This window comes from Diplotaxodon limnothrissa, linkage group LG19, assembly GCF_057381915.1.
Source record: "Diplotaxodon limnothrissa isolate DT_005_m linkage group LG19, D_limnothrissa_male_GT1.1, whole genome shotgun sequence".
NCBI lineage: Eukaryota > Metazoa > Chordata > Actinopteri > Cichliformes > Cichlidae > Diplotaxodon > Diplotaxodon limnothrissa.
The window spans coordinates 33,176,866-33,200,311 of record NC_140614.1 but is presented as its reverse complement, the minus strand read 5'-3'; the positions used below and the strand labels follow the sequence as shown (position 1 = coordinate 33,200,311).

The 23,446-nt window shown below is 42.4% G+C and overlaps 1 protein-coding gene across 2 annotated transcripts; it reads left to right on the top strand.

Moving 5' to 3' along the window:
* Positions 1–901: 901 nt before the first annotated feature.
* Positions 902–23,043, top strand: ccdc9b (coiled-coil domain containing 9B). Of its 2 annotated transcripts, none has more exons than XM_085343080.1 (14): positions 902–1,174; positions 4,849–4,956; positions 5,052–5,156; positions 5,748–5,903; positions 10,662–10,811; positions 13,004–13,066; positions 14,510–14,688; positions 16,559–16,608; positions 16,698–16,745; positions 16,838–16,934; positions 18,678–18,711; positions 18,814–19,417; positions 19,527–19,609; positions 19,927–23,042. In XM_085343080.1, exons 1-14 carry the CDS (start codon positions 1,163–1,165, stop codon positions 19,951–19,953), a joined length of 1,716 nt encoding a protein of 571 aa, XP_085199206.1. In that variant the 5' UTR covers positions 902–1,162; the 3' UTR covers positions 19,954–23,042. The 2 variants fall into 2 exon arrangements, with proteins under 2 accessions (XP_085199206.1, XP_085199205.1); XM_085343079.1 differs by lacking the exon at positions 902–1,174 and adding an exon at positions 1,253–1,651 and having other exon boundaries at positions 19,927–23,043.
* Positions 23,044–23,446: the final 403 nt, after the last annotated feature.

The following is a 23,446-nucleotide window of genomic DNA, read 5'->3' as shown; positions in this document are numbered from 1 at the left end:
TAACAACTTACTTCCCCATTTAGTAGAATAGTTTTGATATTGATATATTAGGGGCCTTAACATCATATATATTTATTTATTCTAAAATATATATATTTTTGCTCATTGGCAGGATTGATATGTGCAGAATTAAAGCTATGTGGACTTGAATATGACAAATATGCAACAGCTCCCAGTGGTAACTTTCAATGGTGTTATTGTTTCCACAATGCAGTGGAAATTGCAGAGCACTGACTCGGAGTGTTAAGTGACCGACCTCAGTGCTGTAGCCTTTCTTCAGCTGCCTGTGTTATTTGTGTGCCAGGCTGTTGCATGTCTTCAGCGCTCAAACTTTGGTAGAGGCAGCGCTCGGCGTGTGAAGAATGGTGGGAAATGCAAGCCCCCCACTCCCCCTGCAGTGCACCTTTCTTTAGGATGCTTCTTTAGTACTCTCAACGTGTAGTCTTGACATCATGGGAAAAAGAGCTACTGAAACCACAGTGGGAACAAACAGCACGTGCATCATATTTCTGTGATGCCTGGATCCACACAGTGGTATGATAAGCTAGGAAAGGAGTTCTGTTTAAAAGGTTAGAGTAGTATTTTATGTTTTAATAAACCAAATTGTGCCAGTTTTGGAATCAGCGAGTTTTAGTCTACATTTTAGATAATAAAGGGGAAACTGTTCTTATGTTGCCAGTGTCTGAAGCATAAAAACATACGAGAAATCAGACAGATTTGTTGCCAAGCATGTGGCGTTCTATTCACTTATAGGAAAAAAAAGGTGTTTCTTATTTTTGTTTATTACAGTGTCATTTGAGCAATAGCGCTAATTTCAGATTCACAGAGTGCGTCGCATGATCGGAGGGTAACAGGTTTTAACCGGCGTGCCTCGAGCAGAAGATAAGTGAGGAGGGGAACGAGCAAGTGCTTTATAGGGGGAGACGGAGGGTAGGAGGGAGTGAGGACAAGCGGGTAGGAGGCTTGGAGAGGGAGAGCGAGAGAGAGAGCGGGTGGGCGCTGTGAAATCCGTTAACAGGGGAGCTCTGTGCATTTGTTAGACGTCTTGGCTGCTTGCCCAACTTGGCTCATTGTAATCAAGGCATGATCGTCGACTCCAGCCAGCCCTCTCTGCCGCCACGGCTGCCTTGCGCCTGGACCCAGCCCAGCTCCCAGCGCTGACATGGAAAGACCAGTGAGTGCCTTCTCTCTTCTTCCCCCTCGCTCTCCCTCTCTTTTTTTAGTATTAGGTTCCCCCTCGTTTCCTCTTCTGCTCTGTCGCAGTTTCAGCTGTGTCTCTGGCTCTTTCTCTCCCCTGCTGTCGCTCCCGTAGGTGGCAGGATCGCCGGGTAGGAGGTGGTGTGTGTGTGTGTGTGGGGGGGGGGGAGCCTTGGCAGCTTTCTCCCTACAGGCTGCTTCCTCCCCCTTTTGCCCGTCTGTCCGGGCATGGATGCCATCCGCTGGCAGGGTCTGTGTGCCGTTTGATCGCGTGAGGGTGTTAGCTGTGCTCCTGCACTGTCACAGGTCGCCAGGAGCCAGAGGTTTGCCATTTCTGCAAAGATTCTCCCCACTTTTTGGTTCGTTGAAGCGGGCGTTTGCTTCACTCTCCGCCATTGGCCTCCCTGAGAATCGGAGTCGACAGCGAGTTTCTCTGTTGCGCCTATTCTTGGTGGTATGTCCTCATGGTCTGTTGTGTTTGGGTACCCTGACAACTAAGAGCAGTGAGGTAACCACTTTCCAGCCTGTTCGCCCCTTTGAATGACTCCAAACTTTTTTCACAACCGCTGAGCTTTTTGCAGCTTCCCAGACGATTTCAGGATATGTAGTTGCCGTCATTTTGCAAAAAATCAGACCGATTTGAGAGCTCAGTGTGAATTCAACTATTCAGCATCCCAGTGGCAGCCATTCCTTGCAGTGATGGAAAAAAAACATGAATAGATTCCTTGCGGTCCTCATAGTGAGTCATCGTTATGTGCTAGAAACCTTGACTTGTATGTCGTCAGTGAAGCAACAGTGGAGGATGACTGACTCACTTTGGCACATCTACGTCCTATGCATGTCAGGATGATCTGACCCCTCAGAGTCACTTATGCAGAGAGTGGAGAACAGGACACTTCAAAATGAATTATGTTTTCCTCACAGATGCAAACAAGCAGAAGTGGCAAATTCTCTATTTGCCGGCGTTACTGTCACTTCTCCAGAGCTGTGAATAACAACAGATGATGCCGACAGTGATTCAAAGAGGGAGACACATAGCTGATTGATTTGACAGTGAATGTTGTTCATTCAGATTTAATCCCGTACTGCTGTTTATGTTTGAATTCTTTCTAAGAAGAAAAATGGTGTTGGCTTGCTATAAGAGAAGAAGTACTGATAATTGAAATAGTCTTGAAATGACAAGTCTGCTCTATTTTAGCTTTGGCACATATTCTATTCTATTCTATTCTATTCTATTCTATTCTATTCTATATTTGTGTATCACATCAGCCACACTCAAACTTGTGCAGGACTTTATTGTGTCTTTTATTTTCAATTAAGCCACGGTTTACAAAATCAACACAATGTTGTGCTACATAAGAGTTTAAGCAAGCAATTGTAACAACAAACTCATATTTGTGACCTACATTTAGGTCATAAATAAATGGATTATTTGGAACATTTTCTCACAGACTTCTATATAATTTGCCTGATTTTGGAATCGTCCCCCCAGTGGCGATGAGAAAGATTGCACTTTGCTTTTATCAGCTTCTGAAGCTATATCCTTGAATTACTGTTTGCTTTAAAGAAGGTAGTATAGCCTCTTTTAGCCGCTGGGCTCCAGAGGAGTGCTCCTGTTTCACCAGTTTTCTGAGCCACACTTTGGACCCGGGAGTAAGGGAGGGAGGGAACAGGAGGCTAAGCTGCTGCAGGTTAAAGGAAATTAGCTCTTTTTCATGCAGAAATCTGATGCTTCACTGTCCCTGCTCTGTGAACATCTGTGCACATTTAAGAGTCCTTTAACTTAATGCCTGCCCTTGCTTTTACAGTTACAGTTGGTATAATATGATAAAGTGAGGTTCTCTCTGAAGGAAGCAGGCTGTATGAGAGCACATGGAGCACATTTTCAGTATGGAGCCTCTATTTGTGCCCTGCTGATTGCATTGGGGTATTTAAATTTGGTCTGCATATGCATTCAGCTCGTGTAACTGAGCTTCATGATGAATGCTCCATCTGTGGTGGGTGTGAGGATCTATCAGTGTTATTAGTGTGTTATTAGTGTGCACACTGCTGCACACTGATGTACACAGGTGCCTTTTTAAAATAATTGTCAGTCCAGCTGATCAGCTGATGGTTACTTCACCTGTCAGCCTTGGTTTCTCCTCTGCTTGTAAGCAGGTTTTATATTGTTGCAGTTGCTTATTTAAATGTCATTGTAATTATGGTCAAACTCACAATATATACAGAAACACAAGAATAGAGCTGAGTGCTGAATGTAGGCATTTTGTTCTTTATTGATAAATGTGTCTAGAACAATAATATCAAATTCTTTACACTGCTAAAGCAGGTGTGTATGGTTTGGTTTGTAATCTTATTTGCTCATTGCTTAGTATAGATCAGTTGTAACAAAAGTTTTTCATTTCTAGACTATTGTTTGCGGTGCAAATTAAATTTGTTAAGTAATGAAAGTGTTTCACACACACCAAAAAACAGCTTGTTATAAACAGTGATGATTCTCCAGGGCTCTGCAGTAAAGTGGTCCAAGTGCTAAAAGGCATGTAGGCAGTTAAAATAGAGTCAAGAGAGTTTATGGAGGTCTCAATGGAGTCCTTTGAAACTTGTACGACAGTATTTCAGTTAGAGGTCTGGACATTGCTACAACACCTTGGTTCTTTTAATTTTTTCAGCCATTCTGTGGTAGATTTGCTGCTGTCTTGTTGCATGAGCTTTATACCTTTATCTATCAGACAGATGACCTCACATTTGACTCTAGAATTCCTTGGTATATAGAGGAGCTCGTGGACTTCAAGGTGTCCAGGTTTTATAGATGAAAAACAGGCCGAAGACATCAGCCCTCCACCACCGTACTTGACAGTTGCCATGAGGTCCTGGTGTGCTGGTACGTGCAGTTTTGTATTATGGCCAAACATCTCCACACTAATCTTCCCTGTCCAAAAGACATTGTTTCAGAGGTCTTGTGGTTTGTTCAGATGTAGCTTTGCAAAGCTAAGCTTTGCTGCCATGTTCTTTTAGAGAAAAGATGGCTTTCTCCTCTGTACTGTCACAAACTTTAACTTTTAACATGTTAACTGAGGCCTGGTATTTTTTCTGAGCATTGTATAGTTTGAGCTTGAGGTGATCCATACCAGCTAACGGCCAAAAACCCTCTGCTTCTATAGAGGTGGACACATTTGGTGATGTTCTTTTTAATCTAGTGCATTTGATTGGCAGCAGCTGGATTCTACTTGTAATTTGTGGGGAAGCAGTAAGTGTTCTTTTTCACACAGCTGTGTTTGGAAAATAAGAAACCTTTCACTGTCAAAATGACTGCAATTTGTCTCCTAGGTTCCCACACAAATGTTTAAAGAAGAAGTGATGCAACAAAGTGGTAACATTACTCCAGTCCTAAAAGAATTGTGAAACCTGTTGGATGCATGAACTTCAACATGAGACTGGGTTATTTCTGAGCTTGTGCCATATCCTGTTTGTTTTATTTCCAGTGAACAGTAGGGTTCAGATCATTTCATTCTGTTTTATTTAAATTTCACACGGCACCCCACCTGTGAGAAAACCAGGTTTAATGAAGCCATAGAAGCCTCAAAATAAGATCAATCTGATGAAATGTAAATGTTTTTATTTTTCTAATGAATACCTATAAATGTCTCATCCCAGACCTCCAGTGACATGATGCCTAAGAGGGATCATGAGAAGGACCTGGAGCTGGACAAGAAGATTGAGGCTCTCCGCAGGAAGAATGAAGCTCTCATGAAGAGGTACAAGGTGAGAAGAAGCCTTCACATATAGAAAAGCTTCTGAGGTTTTATGTGTGGAGCTTGCAACTCTTTCAGGTTTCCTAATTACTTTATTGTTTGTAGGAGGTAGAGGAGGACAGGAAAAGAGCAGAAGAGGAAGGAATGGCACTGCAGAGCCGGAAGGGCAAAGCCGACGATCTTACCATCACAATCAGCAAGTCCGCTAGTGTGAGTGTCAGCAAAAATAATGATAATAATAATTTTATCTTTAATTCAAAATCCCAACACGTCTCAGTTTTACTACCTGAATAAGAAATGCTGCTCTATTTAATAAAGGAAATCTGTCAGCTTGACTCTTTGGGCTTAAATTATAAAAAATACATGAAATAAGTTAAACTACAGAAAACGTTCTGGTACATCATTCCTGAAGTGGAAAGTTTTGTTAATGTGCAAAAAAAGAAAAAAACAGGAATTTCTGTTATTTAAATGTTTATTTATTACTTTGGTGTTGTATGAAAGACTGTGGGGGAGGTCTCCATCAGTAGGAAATGCTGTACAATTTATGAGAATACAATTAAAAGGAAAATATTTTCACATTTTTCAAAGATGTCCAGTGGGCCGGTTTGGAGTCTCTGCCCCCCCCCCCCCCCCCCCCGGCCTTATATTCGACACCCCTGGTTTTTTAAAAAAGCTACATTAACTAATATCCCACAGTGTTGTCTTTGCATTTGATAGAACCCATCTGTTCTATCAAATGCTGTTAACTACATCAATATTTCATATATTTCATAGACTGTCCTTTTCTTTGATTGGAAGCAGGATAGTCGTGTGGTGGTGACAAAGCCATTCAGTGGCGGTTCACCAGCTGGGAAGGGACAGCAGGAAGCCGGACCTGACAGAGGGGGAGAGGCTCCTCCACAGACTGCTGGCCGAGGACACAGGAAGCAACTAACGGTCACCATGGCTGGCAAAAAGGTAAATTAACTACAAGGAAAAAGTGACAAGGACCCAGTACAGGAGAGCCAAAACCCCATTAGCTTAAAGTCTAGTTATATTGTAACAAGGAAGAATGCCACAAAATGTTTTTATAAAGATCTGTAATTTAAGAATTACAAATATTTCTGGTAGTTTTTTTTTCTTTCCATGAGCTCTTCTTGCATAGGCAAGAATGTGCATCCAAAAGAGTGTTGGCGCATTTGAAAGACTCTACTCTGTAAACCATGGGATGGCTGTGTGGGAAAATCTCAATGGACTTATTGAACAATGAGGTGGAACCATTTCATAGCAGGATGAAATAGATCTCTTAGAACAACTTTCTAAAGATGTCCCTTAGAAGTCTTGGAGCCACACCGGGCCAGCAAATCAAAATATAACACAACAAAGCAACTGGATCTCCATCCATCCATCCATACATACATACTAGGGGTGCAACAATACACAAAATTCACAGTTCGGTTCGATACTTTGGTGTCACGGTTCGATATTTTTTCGATACAAAAAAATGTTCATGCTTTTTTAATTTGTCATTTATTAAAATTATAAATATATATTTTAACTCAAACGTACAGTTTTTAAATTTAATGTTGCTGAAACAACAAAATAAAAAAAATAAATCTATCTGATCGAGAAATCGCTCATCTTTGGAAAAGAGAGTTTATTACAGAGAAATGGCTCTTATAAAATAAAAGCTCTACTATCCGCTTCTTCTGGGCTATATTCTCAGCAGCATGTTAAACATATCAGGTCCCCATAAGGAGAATCCTGTGCTAACGGCTGTCTAAATGACTCGGGTAAAGTTTGTAGCATGCATGCTTGTTGTTTTTGTCTGCTTCCACTTGTCTTTGCACTAGGATGATGTCGGAGTAAATGTGCAGTCATATTCGTTGTGTTCCCACTAGTGCTGTCAGCGTTAATCTCATTGAAATGACCTTAACGCCACAACACGGCAAATCTCCGTTAACGAGCTACCGCGGATCGCCCCGTGCATGGGGCTAGACGGCCAACACGTTAACGAGCTAACTGCACTAACACACTAGTTCCCACCCATGTAATTGAGCACTGTGTGGCACATCCAACATACAGGGAGTGCAGAATTATTAGGCAAGTTGTATTTTTGAGGAATAATGTTATTATTGAACAACAACCATGTTCTCAATAAACCCAAAAAACTCATTAATATCAAAGCTGAATGTTTTTGGAAGTAGTTTTTAGTTTGTTTTTAGTTTTAGCTATTTTAGGGGGATATCTGTGTGTGCAGGTGACTATTACTGTGCATAATTATTAGGCAACTTAACAAAAAACAAATATATACCCATTTCAATTATTTATTTTTACCAGTGAAACCAATATAACATCTCCACATTCACAAATATACATTTCTGACATTCAAAAACAAAACAAAAACAAATCAGCGACCAATATAGCCACCTTTCTTTGCAAGGACACTCAAAAGCCTGCCATCCATGGATTCTGTCAGTGTTTTGATCTGTTCACCATCAACATTGCGTGCAGCAGCAACCACAGCCTCCCAGACACTGTTCAGAGAGGTGTACTGTTTTCCCTCCTTGTAAATCTCACATTTGATGATGGACCACAGGTTCTCAATGGGGTTCAGATCAGGTGAACAAGGAGGCCATGTCATTAGTTCTTCTTCTTTTATACCCTTTCTTGCAGCCACGCTGTGGAGTACTTGGACGCGTGTGATGGAGCATTGTCCTGCATGAAAATCATGTTTTTCTTGAAGGATGCAGACTTCTTCCTGTACCACTGCTTGAAGAAGGTGTCTTCCAGAAACTGGCAGTAGGACTGGGAGTTGAGCTTGACTCCATCCTCGACCCGAAAAGGCCCCACAAGCTCATCTTTGATGATACCAGCCCAAACCAGTACTCCACCTCCACCTTGCTGGCGTCAGAGTGGGACTGGAGCTCTCTGCCCTTTACCAATCCAGCCACGGGCCCATCCATCTGGCCCATCAAGACTCACTCTCATTTCATCAGTCCATAAAACCTTAGAAAAACCAGTCTTGAGATATTTCTTGGCCCAGTCTTGACGTTTCAGCTTGTGTGTCTTGTTCAGTGGTGGTCGTCTTTCAGCCTTTCTTACCTTGGCCATGTCTCTGAGTATTGCACACCTTGTGCTTTTGGGCACTCCAGTGATGTTGCAGCTCTGAAATATGGCCAAACTGGTGGCAAGTGGCATCTTGGCAGCTGCACGCTTGACTTTTCTCAGTTCATGGGCAGTTATTTGGCGCCTTGGTTTTTCCACACGCTTCTTGCGACCCTGTTGACTATTTTGAATGAAACGCTTGATTGTTCGATGATCACGCTTCAGAAGATTTGCAATTTTGAGACTGCTGCATCCCTCTGCAAGATATCTCACTATTTTTGACTTTTCTGAGCCTGTCAAGTCCTTCTTTTGACCCATTTTGCCAAAGGAAAGGACGTTGCCTAATAATTATGCACACCTGATATAGGGTGTTGATGTCATTAGACCACACCCCTTCTCATTACAGAGATGCACAGTAGCCTATACAGCTTGGAGTAAGACAACATGCATGAAGAGGTTGATGTGGACAAAATACTCATTTGCCTAATAATTCTGCACTCCCTGTACTGTTTTACTTTAGTCCATGACGCGCTTACCTTCAGGGTCATACGTCACATGAAGACCAAAATAGTTCCAAAGGCCAGATCTGAATGAGGGTGGGGGAGGTTCAATTTGCAATGTTGCTACGAGAGCTTAACTTCTGTCTCGCTAGCTTGCCCTGCGCTCAGTGAATCTGCGTTCGACTACTCCGCCGAGGCTACACTGTCGCAGATCCACAGAGGGCTCAACACAGACAGCAGAAGGAAAGTTGATAAAATAAATTAAAAATGTTGTATTGTTCGATACATATGCATACCGAACCGAAAGCACTGTATAGAACGGTTCAATATCGATACGAGTATCGTTGCACCCCTAAGACATACATATCTAATTCAGAGTTGGTTTCTCCTTAACCTAACTCAGTGAGAGGTCAACATGCTTTAACCATGTATCCTTAGTTCACATGCTAAATTGACACAAATCTGCAGCTTGTATTTACGATGTTTATATTATTATTTAGTATAAAATAGAGATGGCACGATACCACTTTTTTATGTCCAATACCAATATCATAATTCTGGATATCTGCCGATACAGATATGAATCCGATATAGTGTATTTTTAATCAATAAAACTGTTTTTTTAATATCTTGCTGCATTTTGTATAAGTTCATACTCAAGTTTAAATAAACAAAACACTAAAGCTATTCTGTTATACTGTATGTAAAAAATGCACTGCACCCAAAATATTTCATAGTTCAGCAAAACTGATCAATCTAATAAACTTAAACCTGCTCCATCCTCCCTATTCTGGTATTTTAAAGAGTACTTAGCAGAAATATTAAGCAACCTAACAATAGGGCTGCAAACTCCCAGCAAAAAAAAATAAAAAATAGGGACCCACCCCCCACCCTCCACCTCATGATGCTTAATCGACGTAATCAACTTTAATTTGATGCAGTGTGAAAAAAAATGCACAGAAATAAATTATTTTTCAAGAAATATTAAATAGATTCAACATCTTTCTTCAACAGAACTGCAGACTGCACAGATGGTTCCCAAAGGAAAAAGTAGTATAGCTTACTAGGGTATATTAGACTTAACAGTCACTATATACAATAATGGACTTCTATTCATTTTACATCAAATTAAAACTTTGGGTGTCAGATAATTATTTATTAAAAGCTCGACATTTTAAATGAGAATAAGAAAGAGAAGTATGTCTTTGTGCCCCCTTTTCCCTGTTCATGCCCTATCGGCCCCCCTGGCTAAACTTTGCTAGATCCGCCCCTGCACAGTTACCAGCCGTCAGCTGTAGAAAAAGATCCTCGAGTAGAAAGTAATATTAAATACATTCTAACAACAGCTGATCAAGCTTAAACGTGCTGCTGTTGTTCAGCCGCTGGTTTCTTTCTGGTGCAAAGTGGGCCAAAAACAAAGAAGAGAGACGGACTTGCGACAGAAAAGCCGATCAGCTGATCATTGATCAGCTTCATGATTGAAGTAGCAGCAGGAAGAGGCAGTCGCTCCATATATCAGTTGATAAGCTTAACATGGGAATGCTTTACAAATAGAGATGAACTTACACACTTGCTTTACTTCTCTCTGGGATCACTTCCTCGGAGATGAAATGCTGGTTTGAGGCTACAAATACACACAGCCGCTCTATCACGTGACCACACTGCTCCTACGTGCTACGGTTATGAGCCGAGTTACGCCATGTCACAAGTTTTGTGAGGTGCTTTTTTGATATTTAATGGATCGGATTACATTTTTTATTTCTCTCCGATATCCGATCCAGTAATTTACGTCAGTATCGGACCGATACCGATACATAATATCGGATCGGTCCATCTCTAGTATAAAATAAGACATGCTGATTGGGTCATTCATTGGCTAATTAGGGCTAAAGTACAGCTGAGACTTGTAGTTAGTTTTCAATGAGATAAAAGGTAGTGATGGTGCTAAAGTTGGGGACATCACAAAAATTTGTCAAATTTTTAAAGCGTATGAATGACTTCACCAAACCCACAAACTAGTGTCTAAGTACTTGTAACTGAGAATCCTTAAATGAATGTTTCAAATTGTAGTGCAGAGCACATACTGACACTTATGTAATGCTAATAATATGAGTAACTGACTCTCCAGGGTAAGAGGGTGGTGAGTGAGAGGCCTGAGAAGAGGCCGGGCCCTGTGGACGTCAAGAGCCCCGCCGATGATGGACAGGCGAGGCGTGTGGAGTCAGCGGGGAGGGCGAAGCAGCCATCTCACATGACCAAGAGAGACTCAGCACCACAGGTCCGACTCACGCACACCGAACACTCCTGCCTGCTTCCACTCTCACTCCCTCCCCCCTCCCTTTGTTTATTCTCACATGCTGCACCGACGTGTTTTACATAGATATGAGACATGTTGTCTGGCCCATCCCCTCCATCCCTGTGATGGAGCATAATGGTTTGTTGACAGGAGGTGGACCGGGCTGTGACTGACTGGTGTGAGATTAGGAAAGGAGAGGGTGGCTAATAGAGCTGTGGGTTGAACAGATGCTCTGCATAACTAAGTTTTCAACCTTTTTGAGTTGTTTTTACACACACGCTGCAGCTCTGATCTTCTCTAGATGTCACTCGACAAAGGTACGTGTGAAAAATTCAATTCAGGCAACTTCCTCGAGTAAACCGCATGAAGAATTTCCTGTCATCTCCTGCTGTGTGTTTCACGTGTGAAAGGGAAACTGAGGAATATACCTTGACCCGAATCTCCCAAAATCATCCACAGTTAACTTTTACAAGTTACTCCGGTTTGCTTGAGATGCCATATTTAATGCAGGCAGGGACTCGTGTGCCCCTGCCATCGTCTGTGAAATGCAATGTGACCTTAGCCTCCCCTCCCACCCCCCCCAGAAAGTCTGGAACAGCTGCTCTGCCTCAGTCTGAAGCCTGACGCAGACACACACACTCACAGACTGAAATAAATAAGCTGATGCACAGGCAGCTGATCCTCGCCACTGTAAACACAGACACAATCTGGTCATAGGGTGGGGGTGGGGGGGTGGGAGGGAGGGGACATGAAAGCAGGAGTTGCAGAAGTACAGGTTCAGTCTAAAATGTGCATCTCTGCTACCGATTGGCCGATACACTAAGTGCTGCTCACTGGGCGTCTGGGTTAATGTGCACTGAATCTATGGGCTGGACACATTGTTCTTTTTGCCTTTATTTCTGGCCCACTAGGTCTGTGCCCCCCCCCCCCCATTTATCATGTGGACTGAATCAGCACTTGAACAGTAGCCAGGGCTCCAGTGCACCAGTCATCTGTGAATCCCAGAGACCTGGTTTACGTAACCTGTGTCATTTCACTAGGTTTATATGAGAGCAGCGGGGGAGAAAGCTGCTAAAGGGTGATACCGTAGGAGAACATACCATGGATCCATCTGGCAAGCTTTAAAAAAATATTTGCGTTGGTTCACGCTGAGGTGCACATTGCTACTGCACTGCCCTGCCTCTGAAATAATTATCTGATGGGTATGTGTGTGTGCGACAGAGCGAGAGACACCCTGGAAATAAATAATGACTCTTTGAGAGACAGGGGTGTGGCTGTGCAGCGGTGTCTCATGCAGCCTGGAGGAACCTCATGACCAGACTGCTCACGCTCACGAGAGAGAGAGAGAGAGAGAGAGAGACACACTTGGCAACCGTGCCATCTGTTTCAATCTCCCCTCATTTCTTTTTCCTGAAACTTTAAGTGGTCCACACTCCTCTGGCACGATTGTTTCCCTATTCCCACCATCCTGAAAGGGCCGATTTATCTAATTAACATTCAACTGCCTTCTCACTCTGAAAAGGCTCATTATGCGAAGAGACAGACCTGGCAAGGTGCCAAGAAAAAGGGAGAGGAAGACGGAGTAGTGGGATGAGAGAGAAAAGAGGTACCCGGGGGTCTTTGTGTATGTGTGAGCTATACTCTCTCTGGATGTGGGCGTGTGAATGATCGTGTGGGCGTCCCAGCCCGTAGGTGTGTTACCAGCCCACTCGCTCTCCCCGGTGCCTATTGTCCCCCATCCTCCCTCAGCTGTTAGAGTGTTGCTGTTAATAGCAACATGACTCATCCTCTGTGTTCACCAGAGCGCATCATTGAAATCAGAACTACACCAGAATAGAAATTAGCACAATTCTGTACCTCTAATAAGCTGTGTTTGATTTGCAAACCGCCAGGTGGTTTCCAAGGTCAGCTACCTGCTAACTGCAGTCTGCCCCTGTGCAGAGTGGACAGAAATTACATTATAATTGAAGCTGTTGTGCCAAGTTGTGCCATTACACTTTAAGACCACTGGGTGGCAGTCTAGACCTCTCAGTCCTTCCTAATGGATGAGTCAGTGGCCTGATTGTGACAGCAGCAAAGCGATTCTTTACAACAGTGTTTAATTAGCGAGCAACAAGTTGCTGTGTCACACTTATAACTGCTAAGCTCATCTTTTAATTTCTCCTCTCTGACAGGATGAGGTCAAACAGGGGCAGAAGCACACTGAGGAGCATCACGGGGTGTCAGAGCAATGCCAGGTAAATTAAAAAAAAACCTCATACACAGATGTAAACATTTAGATGCTGTGTGTCTAACCTCTCTCAGCTCAAAGGACTGCAGTTTCAGCTCATCGTGACCACGTAATTTGCTGATGATCAGTCAGTGAAAACAAGGTTTTCACCAACACTACGTTAGCATACAAAGCACAGAGAATAGCAAATGCAAATATGCGCTCTGTCCACATCACAAACACACGCAGACAGCACAACACGTTGCCGTGCACGTGCCCCTTTTCCTAGCGCTTCTTCCCATCTGCCTCCCGCTGGCTTGCATGTCAGCCTTGCTGCAGTAGCTCAGAGCTGTCTCACAGATCTGGTGTGCGATAAGCAGCCTGACTGGGGAGGCAGGAAGGATTGGCTTCAAAGGCACGGCGGATTCTCCACATGACAAGTGATGCTGTTCATGCCTCTCTGGCTGCCGCAGTCCTGGCCTACACAGATTTCAAGGAAATACCATGTAGATTTTTTTTTCTCATCATGTTGTAAAGTGTGTTACACTTTTGTGTAACAAATATACCATATGGACCTAAATCAGTGCAGCTTTTGGAAGCTCAACTGTCACTGAGAGTAAGATTATGATCTCAGCAACTGGCCAGGTTCACTTTGTAATATCCAACATGCCTTCTTTGGCTCCTGGCAAAAAATTAAAAAATTTTTTAATTAGCAGCTGGGGCGGCAGCAGATCATGGCCTGTTGGAACATGTGAAAACCGTCTTCCCGTGTGACCCCTGATGTCCTCTGAGGGCCAGCACAGAGCAAGGAGAGACGAGGTGGAAAACAGGATGAGGACAGATGCCATGTTCTCCAATAAGTGTAGGCAGGAGGGCAACATGTTTACTTCGATTTGATTGGCCCTCACCTGAGGGGAAAACATGACCTGTCATAGCTTCTTACCAGCACTGTGTTGCATCTCTTTTTCTCTCACGGTTTTAGCTGCTGCTTTGAGCTTCAATACAGATTTTTATGGTCATTCCTGGTACTCAGAAATCCAACAAATGTATTTTTTTTCTAGACATCAGCACGCTCTCTCAGAAACTGCTGGTCTTTTTCGTGACATCTCTAGTCTTGGTTTGCTTGAAGGCTTTATAACACAAGCAGCTTCTGCCCTTTCTGATGTGTTAATGAGCCTGTATCAGATCTCCTTTTACTATTAGCCAGCAATCCTCTCTGCTCTCATCACAGTAATCAATAAATAGGTTAAGAGGGGAATGGAGGAAGAGCTTCTAATTGTATTTGCTATAAACTGTACTTTTCCTGGAACACTGATCGGTATTTACCCAGGGAGGCAGTGGTTAGCACTTAAAGTTATGCAAAATACATCAACGTAGCAGAAATACACACATTTGTGGTTCCCACAGATCTGTATATGTATCCATTATTATAAGTTTATACACTGAAATGCTGTCTTTTGCATGCGCATAGGATATCGAGAACCTGCAGGCCATCACAGACCTCAACGTCCCCACATCGAGAGAGGAGCAGGAGGAATATTTAAGGTGGAAGAAGGAGCGTGAGCAGATTGACAGGGAGAGGGTGGCACGCCATAAAAATGCCAAGGGCCAGTGGAGACGAGCGTGGGACATGGATAAAACTGACAATATGTAAGACTTTTTAAAGAGTTAAAGGTTTACATTCATATTCCCATTGGCTGTAGCTGTTAAAGCTGAAGGACTAAAAAAGAAATAAAATAATAACATTTTAAACCAAAATATGGCAAAATATGAAGTTCAGAGATCAGTGAAATACTGTGGAGCTGATTTTCAGATGCATCTTTGTTCTAGCACACCTGAATTAAATGAATGGCTTGTTACCAGGCCTTTGCTAAACTTGATTGCTGAAGAAGTAATTCCACCATTTGATTCAGCTGTGCTGGAGTAGGGATGCATCTAAAAGCTGCAGGACAGTGGCTCTCGAGGACTGGAGTTGGAGACCCCTGATTTACAGGATGAGTAGCTGCATTTTGAACCATCTGTGACTGAAAAAGACTAGAATTGGGTAATCCTATAAATAGGGAGTTACAATAATCCAACTGGGAGGTGATTGAGTCGTGGATAACTGTTTCTATATCTGTAATTCTGTGATGGTTTAAAGCTGCTGTTCACAAAACTACTTCTTTGTTTGTTAGAGGCTGAACTATCCAGGATTTTAAGTTATAGTTTAACTATAGCGCTTGATAAGCCAAATAAAGTTTTGCTGTCATTTAGTTGAAAATGTTGCCAGGACTCCAGGATTTTAGATTGTCCAAACAATTCAACTTAATTGAATTTTATTTATATAGCACCAAATCACAACAACAAAGAGAACCCTAACAGTCAGACCACCCACTATGAGCAAATACTCGGCAACAGTGGGAAGAAAAAACTCCCTTTTAACAGGAAGAAACATTATGCTTTGTAAAGAGAGTCTAGGGGTAACATGTATAATGAAATGGAGGTCAAGTAAGCAGTACAAATTCCTTTAAAGAACAAAAAAGTCCATGTTGGGTTTGGAGGTCGAACAGTGGACTGTCACTTTTAAGAGAAGGCTTTTTCAGTACTAAGATATTTTCAGTATGCAGTACCATGCAGGCTAAAAATGGTCTTATTAGCACTAAGGCCTTTTTTTTTTTTTTTTTTTTTAAGTTATTAGTTTTGTAGATTTCCCCTTTTCACTTTTAAATTCTTCCTTCACTGAAAGGCTCACTTCACTTATGCAGATGAAGAGGAGAAAATAACCCCGGAGAACATTGTGCCTCTTTGTAGTTAAATTATTCAGTGAAGAATCCATTAGATGAGGTTTCTGGATGTTGTGCATGTTCTAACACATGATTGCAAGGCTGATTGTCACCAAGTCACAGGACGATGTTACACAGCTAAAACATTACCAAACAGTTACTTATGTATGCCTAATATAACTTTTTTCATGTGAAGGAGTTCATGAGCTACATTTCATACAGCGTTGCAGGCTGCTGCCCGCATTGGTGGGGGAAAATCACACGATAGCACCCCAAACTGACCGCGGGAAAGAAATACAACTCGTTTATTGTGAACTGTTTGTTAGATTTCAAACAAACTGAGCTGTGGCTGTACAAAGACTGACCAAGTTGCAGAGTAAATTAATGTGCTGTTTAGGGTAGTATCCAAATGTAAAGGCACAAGGAAAGAGCAGCTATTTTTAGCTGGGGGGTTAGGGATGGAAATGCCTTGCCTTATTTGGCGAAGCATTAACAAGGCTCCCGAGAAAGAACAGAAGAGGAAATGTGTTTTTGATTCGACAATTTACGCGGTTTCAGAGGATGTCGAATGTAGGAATGGAATCTCTGCACAATCTTAAACTCTAGGCCCACAATGATATACTGAAATGTCCGTTTATGTTGTGCAGATGAGATGTTATAGTGCCTGAGGGGGGAAAAGATGAATGATTTTGGAACATGATAGAGATATTAGTCACACTGGGTTTTGTTACTGTCTAAAACTAAACCTCTGCTTCTAGGTTTTCAGACAAATCCCTCTCTGACAGAGAATGGGGGCCTTCCAGCAGAGGTAAGACAAAAGACACAGACCTTACTGAGAACGTAAGGAGTAAGACGCTTCATAACAAATCATAAAAAAGACATATCACATTGCTGCAGGAGGAAGAAATGCTAGAAGAGGACCCAGGGCAGGCAGCGATTCAAAAGGTATTCCCCACATAATTTAGTGAACAGTTAAATCCCATAAAATACTCTTATAGTGTTTAGACTTTTAAACTTTTGGTATTTTTCTGACCTAGCTCATGACAAGCGAGGCAAAGACAAGGGAGCTAAAAACGTGCAAGTGATGAGCAGTAAAGCAAAAGGCAAAGATCGCCTGACTGGGCGGGCCAGAAGGTCAGTAACAGCTAAACACAATGGGCTGCTGGCAAAGGTGATTCAACCATCAGAGCGTTTTTCAACATAGCTTCAATTAGCGGTTACAAGAAACATCGGCATGACTAATGCAGTACGTAAAACGGATGTGGAAAGACATGCTGTTTTTCTGCACTGTGCCCTAATGTACAAATTCCCCTGGATGTCATGAGACTTAATTTAGAAGTGGTGGCAGCTGACTAAATAACCCAGAAGGTTGCATTCTGTCCCCCCCTCCACAGTTTCTCCTCTGCTGTGAAACACCACTTGATGGTGAGCAGGCCGTCTAGCCAATCTGGAGCATGCAGCCTGTTGACATCACATTTTGGGGTCATCTCAGATTGCTTAGAACCCCATCAAGTACTAAACAAATACCTGGTACTAAGTACTACACCTAATGAGAAAACCCTAAAAACCAAGCTGAGCCGATCTGAGTAGGTGCTGGTGGAAAAGGCCATATGTGCGCTGTAATGCAATCATAATGTCCAAAAAATTCCACAGCCACAGAGCTGAAATTGAGGCACTGTGTGGACTTGGAGTGAGAAAGATTATTTTATGTCTCTGTAAAAGTAGGTAAGGGTAAGGATTTGGAGGGGGGCTCTGTAAAACAGCACTCGGGTGTGAGATTCCTGTTATCAGGCTGTGCTGCTGTTACAGTTGGCAACAGATTTGAGTGTGGGCAAAGGCAGCCCACAGGCCACCAAAGCCATTTTCACACATACACTGCAGCTCTCGATGTTTCTGGATATTATCCAAATGGAGGTGCGTGTGAGAACTTTGTCTGATGTAGCTGAATTAAACATGAAACAGTGTTAAACAGTCTTTAGCTCACCAGTTCCTTAGTACAAAGTTGGTGCGATTTCCTATCGCTGATGTGAGGAAAAAAGGGAAAATGTAATAATTGGCTCTGCTGCATGCTCTACCCAGACAGCACCCTTACCTAAAACACACAAAATCCAGTACTGAGTCTACATGTGACAAAGGGCAACTGAGGACAGTGTCCCAGCCTGAGTCTCTTGACACTGTCTGGAGTTCATGCATGAAAAGCCATTACAATCACAACAACTGAGACCGGTGTGTGTCTGTGCCTCGGAAGGCTGAGCCCCAACCTCAAATCACAGCTCTTGCTTTCCACATGTCCTTGGACAATCACCTGATATGACTCCCATTGGTCATTACCTTTCATGGTGTAGTCATTGGTTTTTGAGCAAGTATGTGACTGAGAAGCAAATGCCGTTATAACACTGAAATGGCCTGCAGCAGTCTCGTCTGACCCGTTAGGTTATACTCGTGGAATCTCTGAGGGCGACCTGTAAATAGGGCTTATTGCTGCACATCCCACAGATGCTCAGTCAGACCATTTGAAGGCTAACTGAGAGCTTTGTGCTCTTTTAATGTCAAAGAAAAAAACTAGTCCTGAACTGTTTTTGCTTTGTGGTGTGACATGTTGTCCTGCTAAGGGTGAGATGCTGTGGTGCCATTGTAGAAAGCTTGTGGGGGCGTGCTTCTTCTGCGGTAATGTTTAAGTGGACGGTATGTGTCAAAGTACCACACGAATGCCAGGACCTAAACTTTGCCAGCTGAACGTTGCATTGTGATAAAATGATCTGTGTTATTTACTCTTGTTGCTGATTGTTATATACAATATTGCAGCATGCTATAACTTGCAAAGAAAAAGAGATTCACAACACACTGCTTTTTTGTTTCTGAATACCCTTTTTTCAGATGGCAGGCAAATGATGATGGAGAGAACCTGCAGGTGAGAGGTGAAACCTCTTTTGACCCTGCTATAAAGTGAATAATAAAAGACATCCATTTAGCAAGAAACACTCCTGTTTTTCGCTTTGATCTCATCTTTTAGATGCCTGAGACGACGCTGGAGGAATTCCTTGAGGAACTTGATGCCCTCACAGACGCTAATGCAGACGAGCTGAAAGATCAGGACGCAAAAACAAAGCAGTCACCGAGCCCGGATTCACTGAGCACGCCCGAGGAAGCGAGTGAATCAGCAGCCTCGGTGTCGGCTGCTATCCTTAGAGAGGACACCCCGACTCAGGAGAAGGCAGAGGCTTCGTCCTCTCGGGGTTTGGAGAAGAAAGTGCGCTTCTCTGAGGAACTCATCCAGGGGGCTCATGCAAGGCAAACCATGGGGTCTCAAGAGTCAGAATCCAGAGGTCCCAGCTCTTTGAAAGCTTCCTCACCTAAAAAGAACAAGCATGAAATGCAGAGGCCACGTCAGCCTCTTGAAAGTGCCAAGCAGGATGATGGGAGTCTTCAGGATAAAGGAGGTGGGCCAGCTGCACCTTCTTTTGCACAGCAGCAGGGATCTGAAACTGATTGCACTAAAAAGGACAGCAGCCCACCCACAGCTCCCAGCTCCCCCCCTGCTGAAAAAGCCTGCACCCCTCTACATGAGATCCAGCCTGTGGAACTTCCTAAGTGCAACATCAGCAACACAAACACAGGTACGCCTGAACTTCAGCGAGCCTGATTTTTAAAATTTATTTATTTATTTTTCTCCTGGCTGCGTGTGTGGATGTTCCAAGTAAACTAACCGTGCTTTTGTTTTCACAGAAGAGCTGATAGACTCTGGTCTGTCTGTTCTGAGCCTGGAGTCTGGAGAAACACACCCAACACACTCCACCAGCAGTGACAAGGTCAGTGTGAGAATCAATAGATGTGCAAATGGAGGGAAGTGCAAATGGATGGGGATTTAAAAGGATGAGGAGAGCAATATATCTGCACTGCAGCTGCGTATTATCCAATTTTAATTCAGCCCCTCTGAGTCATGATGGAGTGCAGGAGAAATAGTCTTGTGAGAATGGTTTTTCATTTCATCTTCCACCTGAACAGATAATGTATGATCGTTCATACTGAGGAGGGAATGAGAAAATACAGTAAATGTAAAATACAGAAAGTTGCAGTTGGTAATTTTTATCCTTTTCTCTCTCTCTTTTTTTGTTTGTTTTTGCAGGCACGAGAACATGGGAAAATTGTTTAACTGACGTTTTCTGGATATAAACACTGAAACCAAAACACAGCATTTGGATGCATTATTTTTGCTTCAAAGTAGCTCGTTTGCAATACTGTTTATAGCTTACAGGCAAAACTGTGGGAGCTGAATTTTTGTCTCAAATGTGACACATGAATGGTGAGACACCTTTTTCCCGCTCGATTATTATTAGTGTTTTTTTAATTTTTTTTAACATCAGAGCACTTTATGTGTACAAAAACATGTGTACTGACATCTCTTTCTGTATGGAAGTACGCTGCTTGAGTGCAATATCACTGAATGTTTACACCTTTGTATGAAAATGTTGAGGTACATATCAGGAGGCTAGCTAATCGGTTAAATTTAGATAGCCCTTGACATTAAACCAAGCCACAGTCTAATTACTTAGTGCCTGATTCTGCCTTAGAGGTATATTTTTTTAATTTATTTAGCTTATTTAGCAGGGACGATGCACAATAAATATATTGTACCGGATATAGCTAAAAGCTACTTTTCAGCTGTAGTCCCTGAGTAACTTTTCAGTAACTGAATAAAGATTGTAATATATGACGATACATAGTTGCAGACCTCCAGTAGAGTTTTTATTTCTACATTTAAAAGTAGTAGACAAATGGATATTATTAACTGCTTCCAGCATCCATAAATAGCCTTTGGGAAGTATGAAATCAGTATATTGTTAAAACGCACATTTGAACCCTAATGTCTTTGGCCAGTGACCAAGACAGTCCAAAGTTTACAAAATGTTACTACTGACATGCTGTAAATGTTTCTGCTATTAAGAGCATTGAAAGGAGCGCGCCACTGATTTTTGATATCAAGACAGGAGCCTGATGATGTCATACTCTGGTTAAGATTATCTGAATTTGGGGATGACAGCTTTGCAGTCATGAAACCTCACAACTCTGCCCATAAGTGGCAGAAATCTACTTGATTTAAATTTGGCCTTTTTACTTATCAAGGTCGTCTCCTTGTGCAGCTCTGAGCCACATCCCCTGCGCCTGCTGTTTTTACATTGCTTTGTGGTCCGACTACTTTTCACCGGGGAAAATAGAGGAAGTATACATTTGTGTCACAGTGTGGGGGGATCAGCACTGGGGAACTGGATCTATGTCCCAGAGAGCAAAGGGCAGCCTGAAAAAGGAAAATTTACCCTGTCAGAGCCTTAAGGCAGGACATCCAGAACATGCTCGTTTCTTCTTTCTTTCACAGTCATGAGTGTTGTGCACCATGAATATGTCCCCCACACTCAGACGATCGGCACAGAGTTCTACTGTAACATCCCGAGGCGTCAGAAGTAAAACATTCAGTCCAAACCACTGGGACTTGGATCAGATGGCGCCCTCAAAATGCCTTTCTTTTTCTAAAAGCCTTAACTCAATTAAAAAAGAAAAACGAAAAGAAAAAAAGCAGCCATGCTGGAGTAGCTTGCAGCGCTGCCCAAGGAGGCCATCTAGAAGAGCCAATTTCCTCATTCTGTTTAATGCAGAACTAGGTTTAGAAAGAAATAAATGCGATCCAGTTGTAAGATGACATAACTCACTAGTGTACTCCTTTATTGTTAAAATAAAAAGCCAGCTGACGGTAAAGCACAACACATTTGGATGTTTAAATATTGATTTATAACACTGCAGAGTAGAAACCTTGCACACTATTGTTGTTCCCTAAAGCACAGTTTTACAGCTGAATCCCGATGATCCGGTCTTCCTCACTCTTCTTATGTTATGTTTTGGCACTTAATTTAGGATTGTAATGTACTATGTTAGCTGATTCTAAACAAACAGTGTACAAATTCTGGTCTTTGGGCCCCTGTGAGTGGGGGGAAAAAATATAATTCAAGCATTTTTTGAGTTGGGTGAATTGAGAATGCCGGGATTCAGCTAAAATTCCCTTTTGTATTATTTGTTCTGTATTATGTTTGTGAAAGAGAGCCTAATATCTTTCAAGCTTCCCTTGATTAATATCTTAGCCAGTTGTTGTGCCTTGCATATTGGCTTCTTCAGCTATTGAAGGTGTACTTTAATTTATGGTTTGTATATTAACTGCCTCATTTATTTTATTTATTTGCCTATCCATTTCGGACAGGAGAATGTTACCAAGTAAATCTCAAGCTGTGTTTCTCTGAGTCGTATTTTTTTTCTCCTTTTTAAAATTTATTGCCAGCCTTTGATGCTATTTTGGTAAGAAGCGACAGTTATATTAAGAAGTTTTTGGCTTTCGTCAATGCCACCGTGTAGTAAACAGTTATGTAACTGTAAGTGGAAAACACAGCAGACATGCTCTGAGCTGCGGTCTTGTCTGTGTCTACGGAGGTTACATAAAATCAAAAAAGCAAGAAGCGAGCCACAACGTTTGAAGCCAGTCCATCCGTTAAGAAAGAAGGGGCCTTATTTTGTATTATATGTGGATAGCAATCTATCAGTAGAAGGAAACATCTGTGTGAAAAACAGGTCACTGTTTCCCTTTGAAGTATTTTTTTTAAATCTCCCTGTGAGATTTCATGTAGTGGAAGAAACACAATCATAGAGCATTTTATATTTAAGTGTTTAGTCCTTGTTCATTCAGTTTGTTTAACATCTGCACTGTCACCTTCCTTAAATGTCAAGTTTCTGAGGTGAGATGAGTTGGTTGGCGGGGAGTATGCAAGTACCCCCCACGTGTGTTCTCGCACTGTTGTAATTAGATGTGCCTGTGTATGCGTGTGTGCTGCATTTCAAGGTGTGATCCCAGCCTTTTTTGCTGCTCAGAGTACTCGCTCTAATTTGAGTCCATGTGCAACATGTCTTCATTTGCTGAACCGCTCGGAACGAAGCATACGCCACATGAATAAAGATTTTCTGTGTTTCAAAGGCTCCGGCTGGCATCGTTTTGTCACCCTGTTCACTTCACTTTACTCGTGCACCTGAGCAAACGCACAGTAGTCGGTGAATTTGTTGCGTGCAGGTTTTTCTTTTGTTTCGTCACTCTTAACACGTTATCGGAGGACCAGTGCGATAAAGACAGAGCACGCTGCAGCACCAACGGTCCATACATTTTGACTTCTTGCCTACAGACTCTGCTTTCATGTTTAATTTGATTAACTTCACACGGGTTCTCTGAAGAGTTGTTGCATTAGACACAGCTTTCTCTCAGCCCTGCAGGTGGGATCCCATAGGTGCTACTGTTTTAATTATCTCCTCACAAGTCTGTCTCCATGGCAGCGCTCTACCTTTGAGGCCTTTGAGCTTGTGACCTGCTGTACACTGTTTTTACTTTTTAACACAAGAGCACAAAAAATAGGTAGCTGTAACACTTCTGGATCACTTTAATGCTATAAGCTAACTAATGGTTTGAAGGGTTTGACACAATAGCGCACCAAATTGGGGGTGTTGATATTATGGAAATAAGACCTGTAGGCTGTGTTAGAGGATTGAAGTGCAGTGTGGGATTATGTCAGCTGTGCACTGCAGTGGAGAGAGGCTTACTATCCTGAGGAAAATTTTTT

What these genes read in the sequence shown, in the direction of transcription:
- ccdc9b (XM_085343079.1), top strand. Translation starts at nt 1,430, where the DNA reads ATGCCATCCGCTGGCAGGGTCTGTGTGCCGTTTGATCGCGTGAGGGTG. An exon ending in AGAGAGACTCAGCACCACAG is followed by an intron (nt 10,812 to 13,003) that starts GTCCGACTCACG and finishes CCTCTCTGACAG; the next exon opens with GATGAGGTCAAACAGGGGCA. An exon ending in ATGGGGGCCTTCCAGCAGAG is followed by an intron (nt 16,609 to 16,697) that starts GTAAGACAAAAG and finishes ACATTGCTGCAG; the next exon opens with GAGGAAGAAATGCTAGAAGA.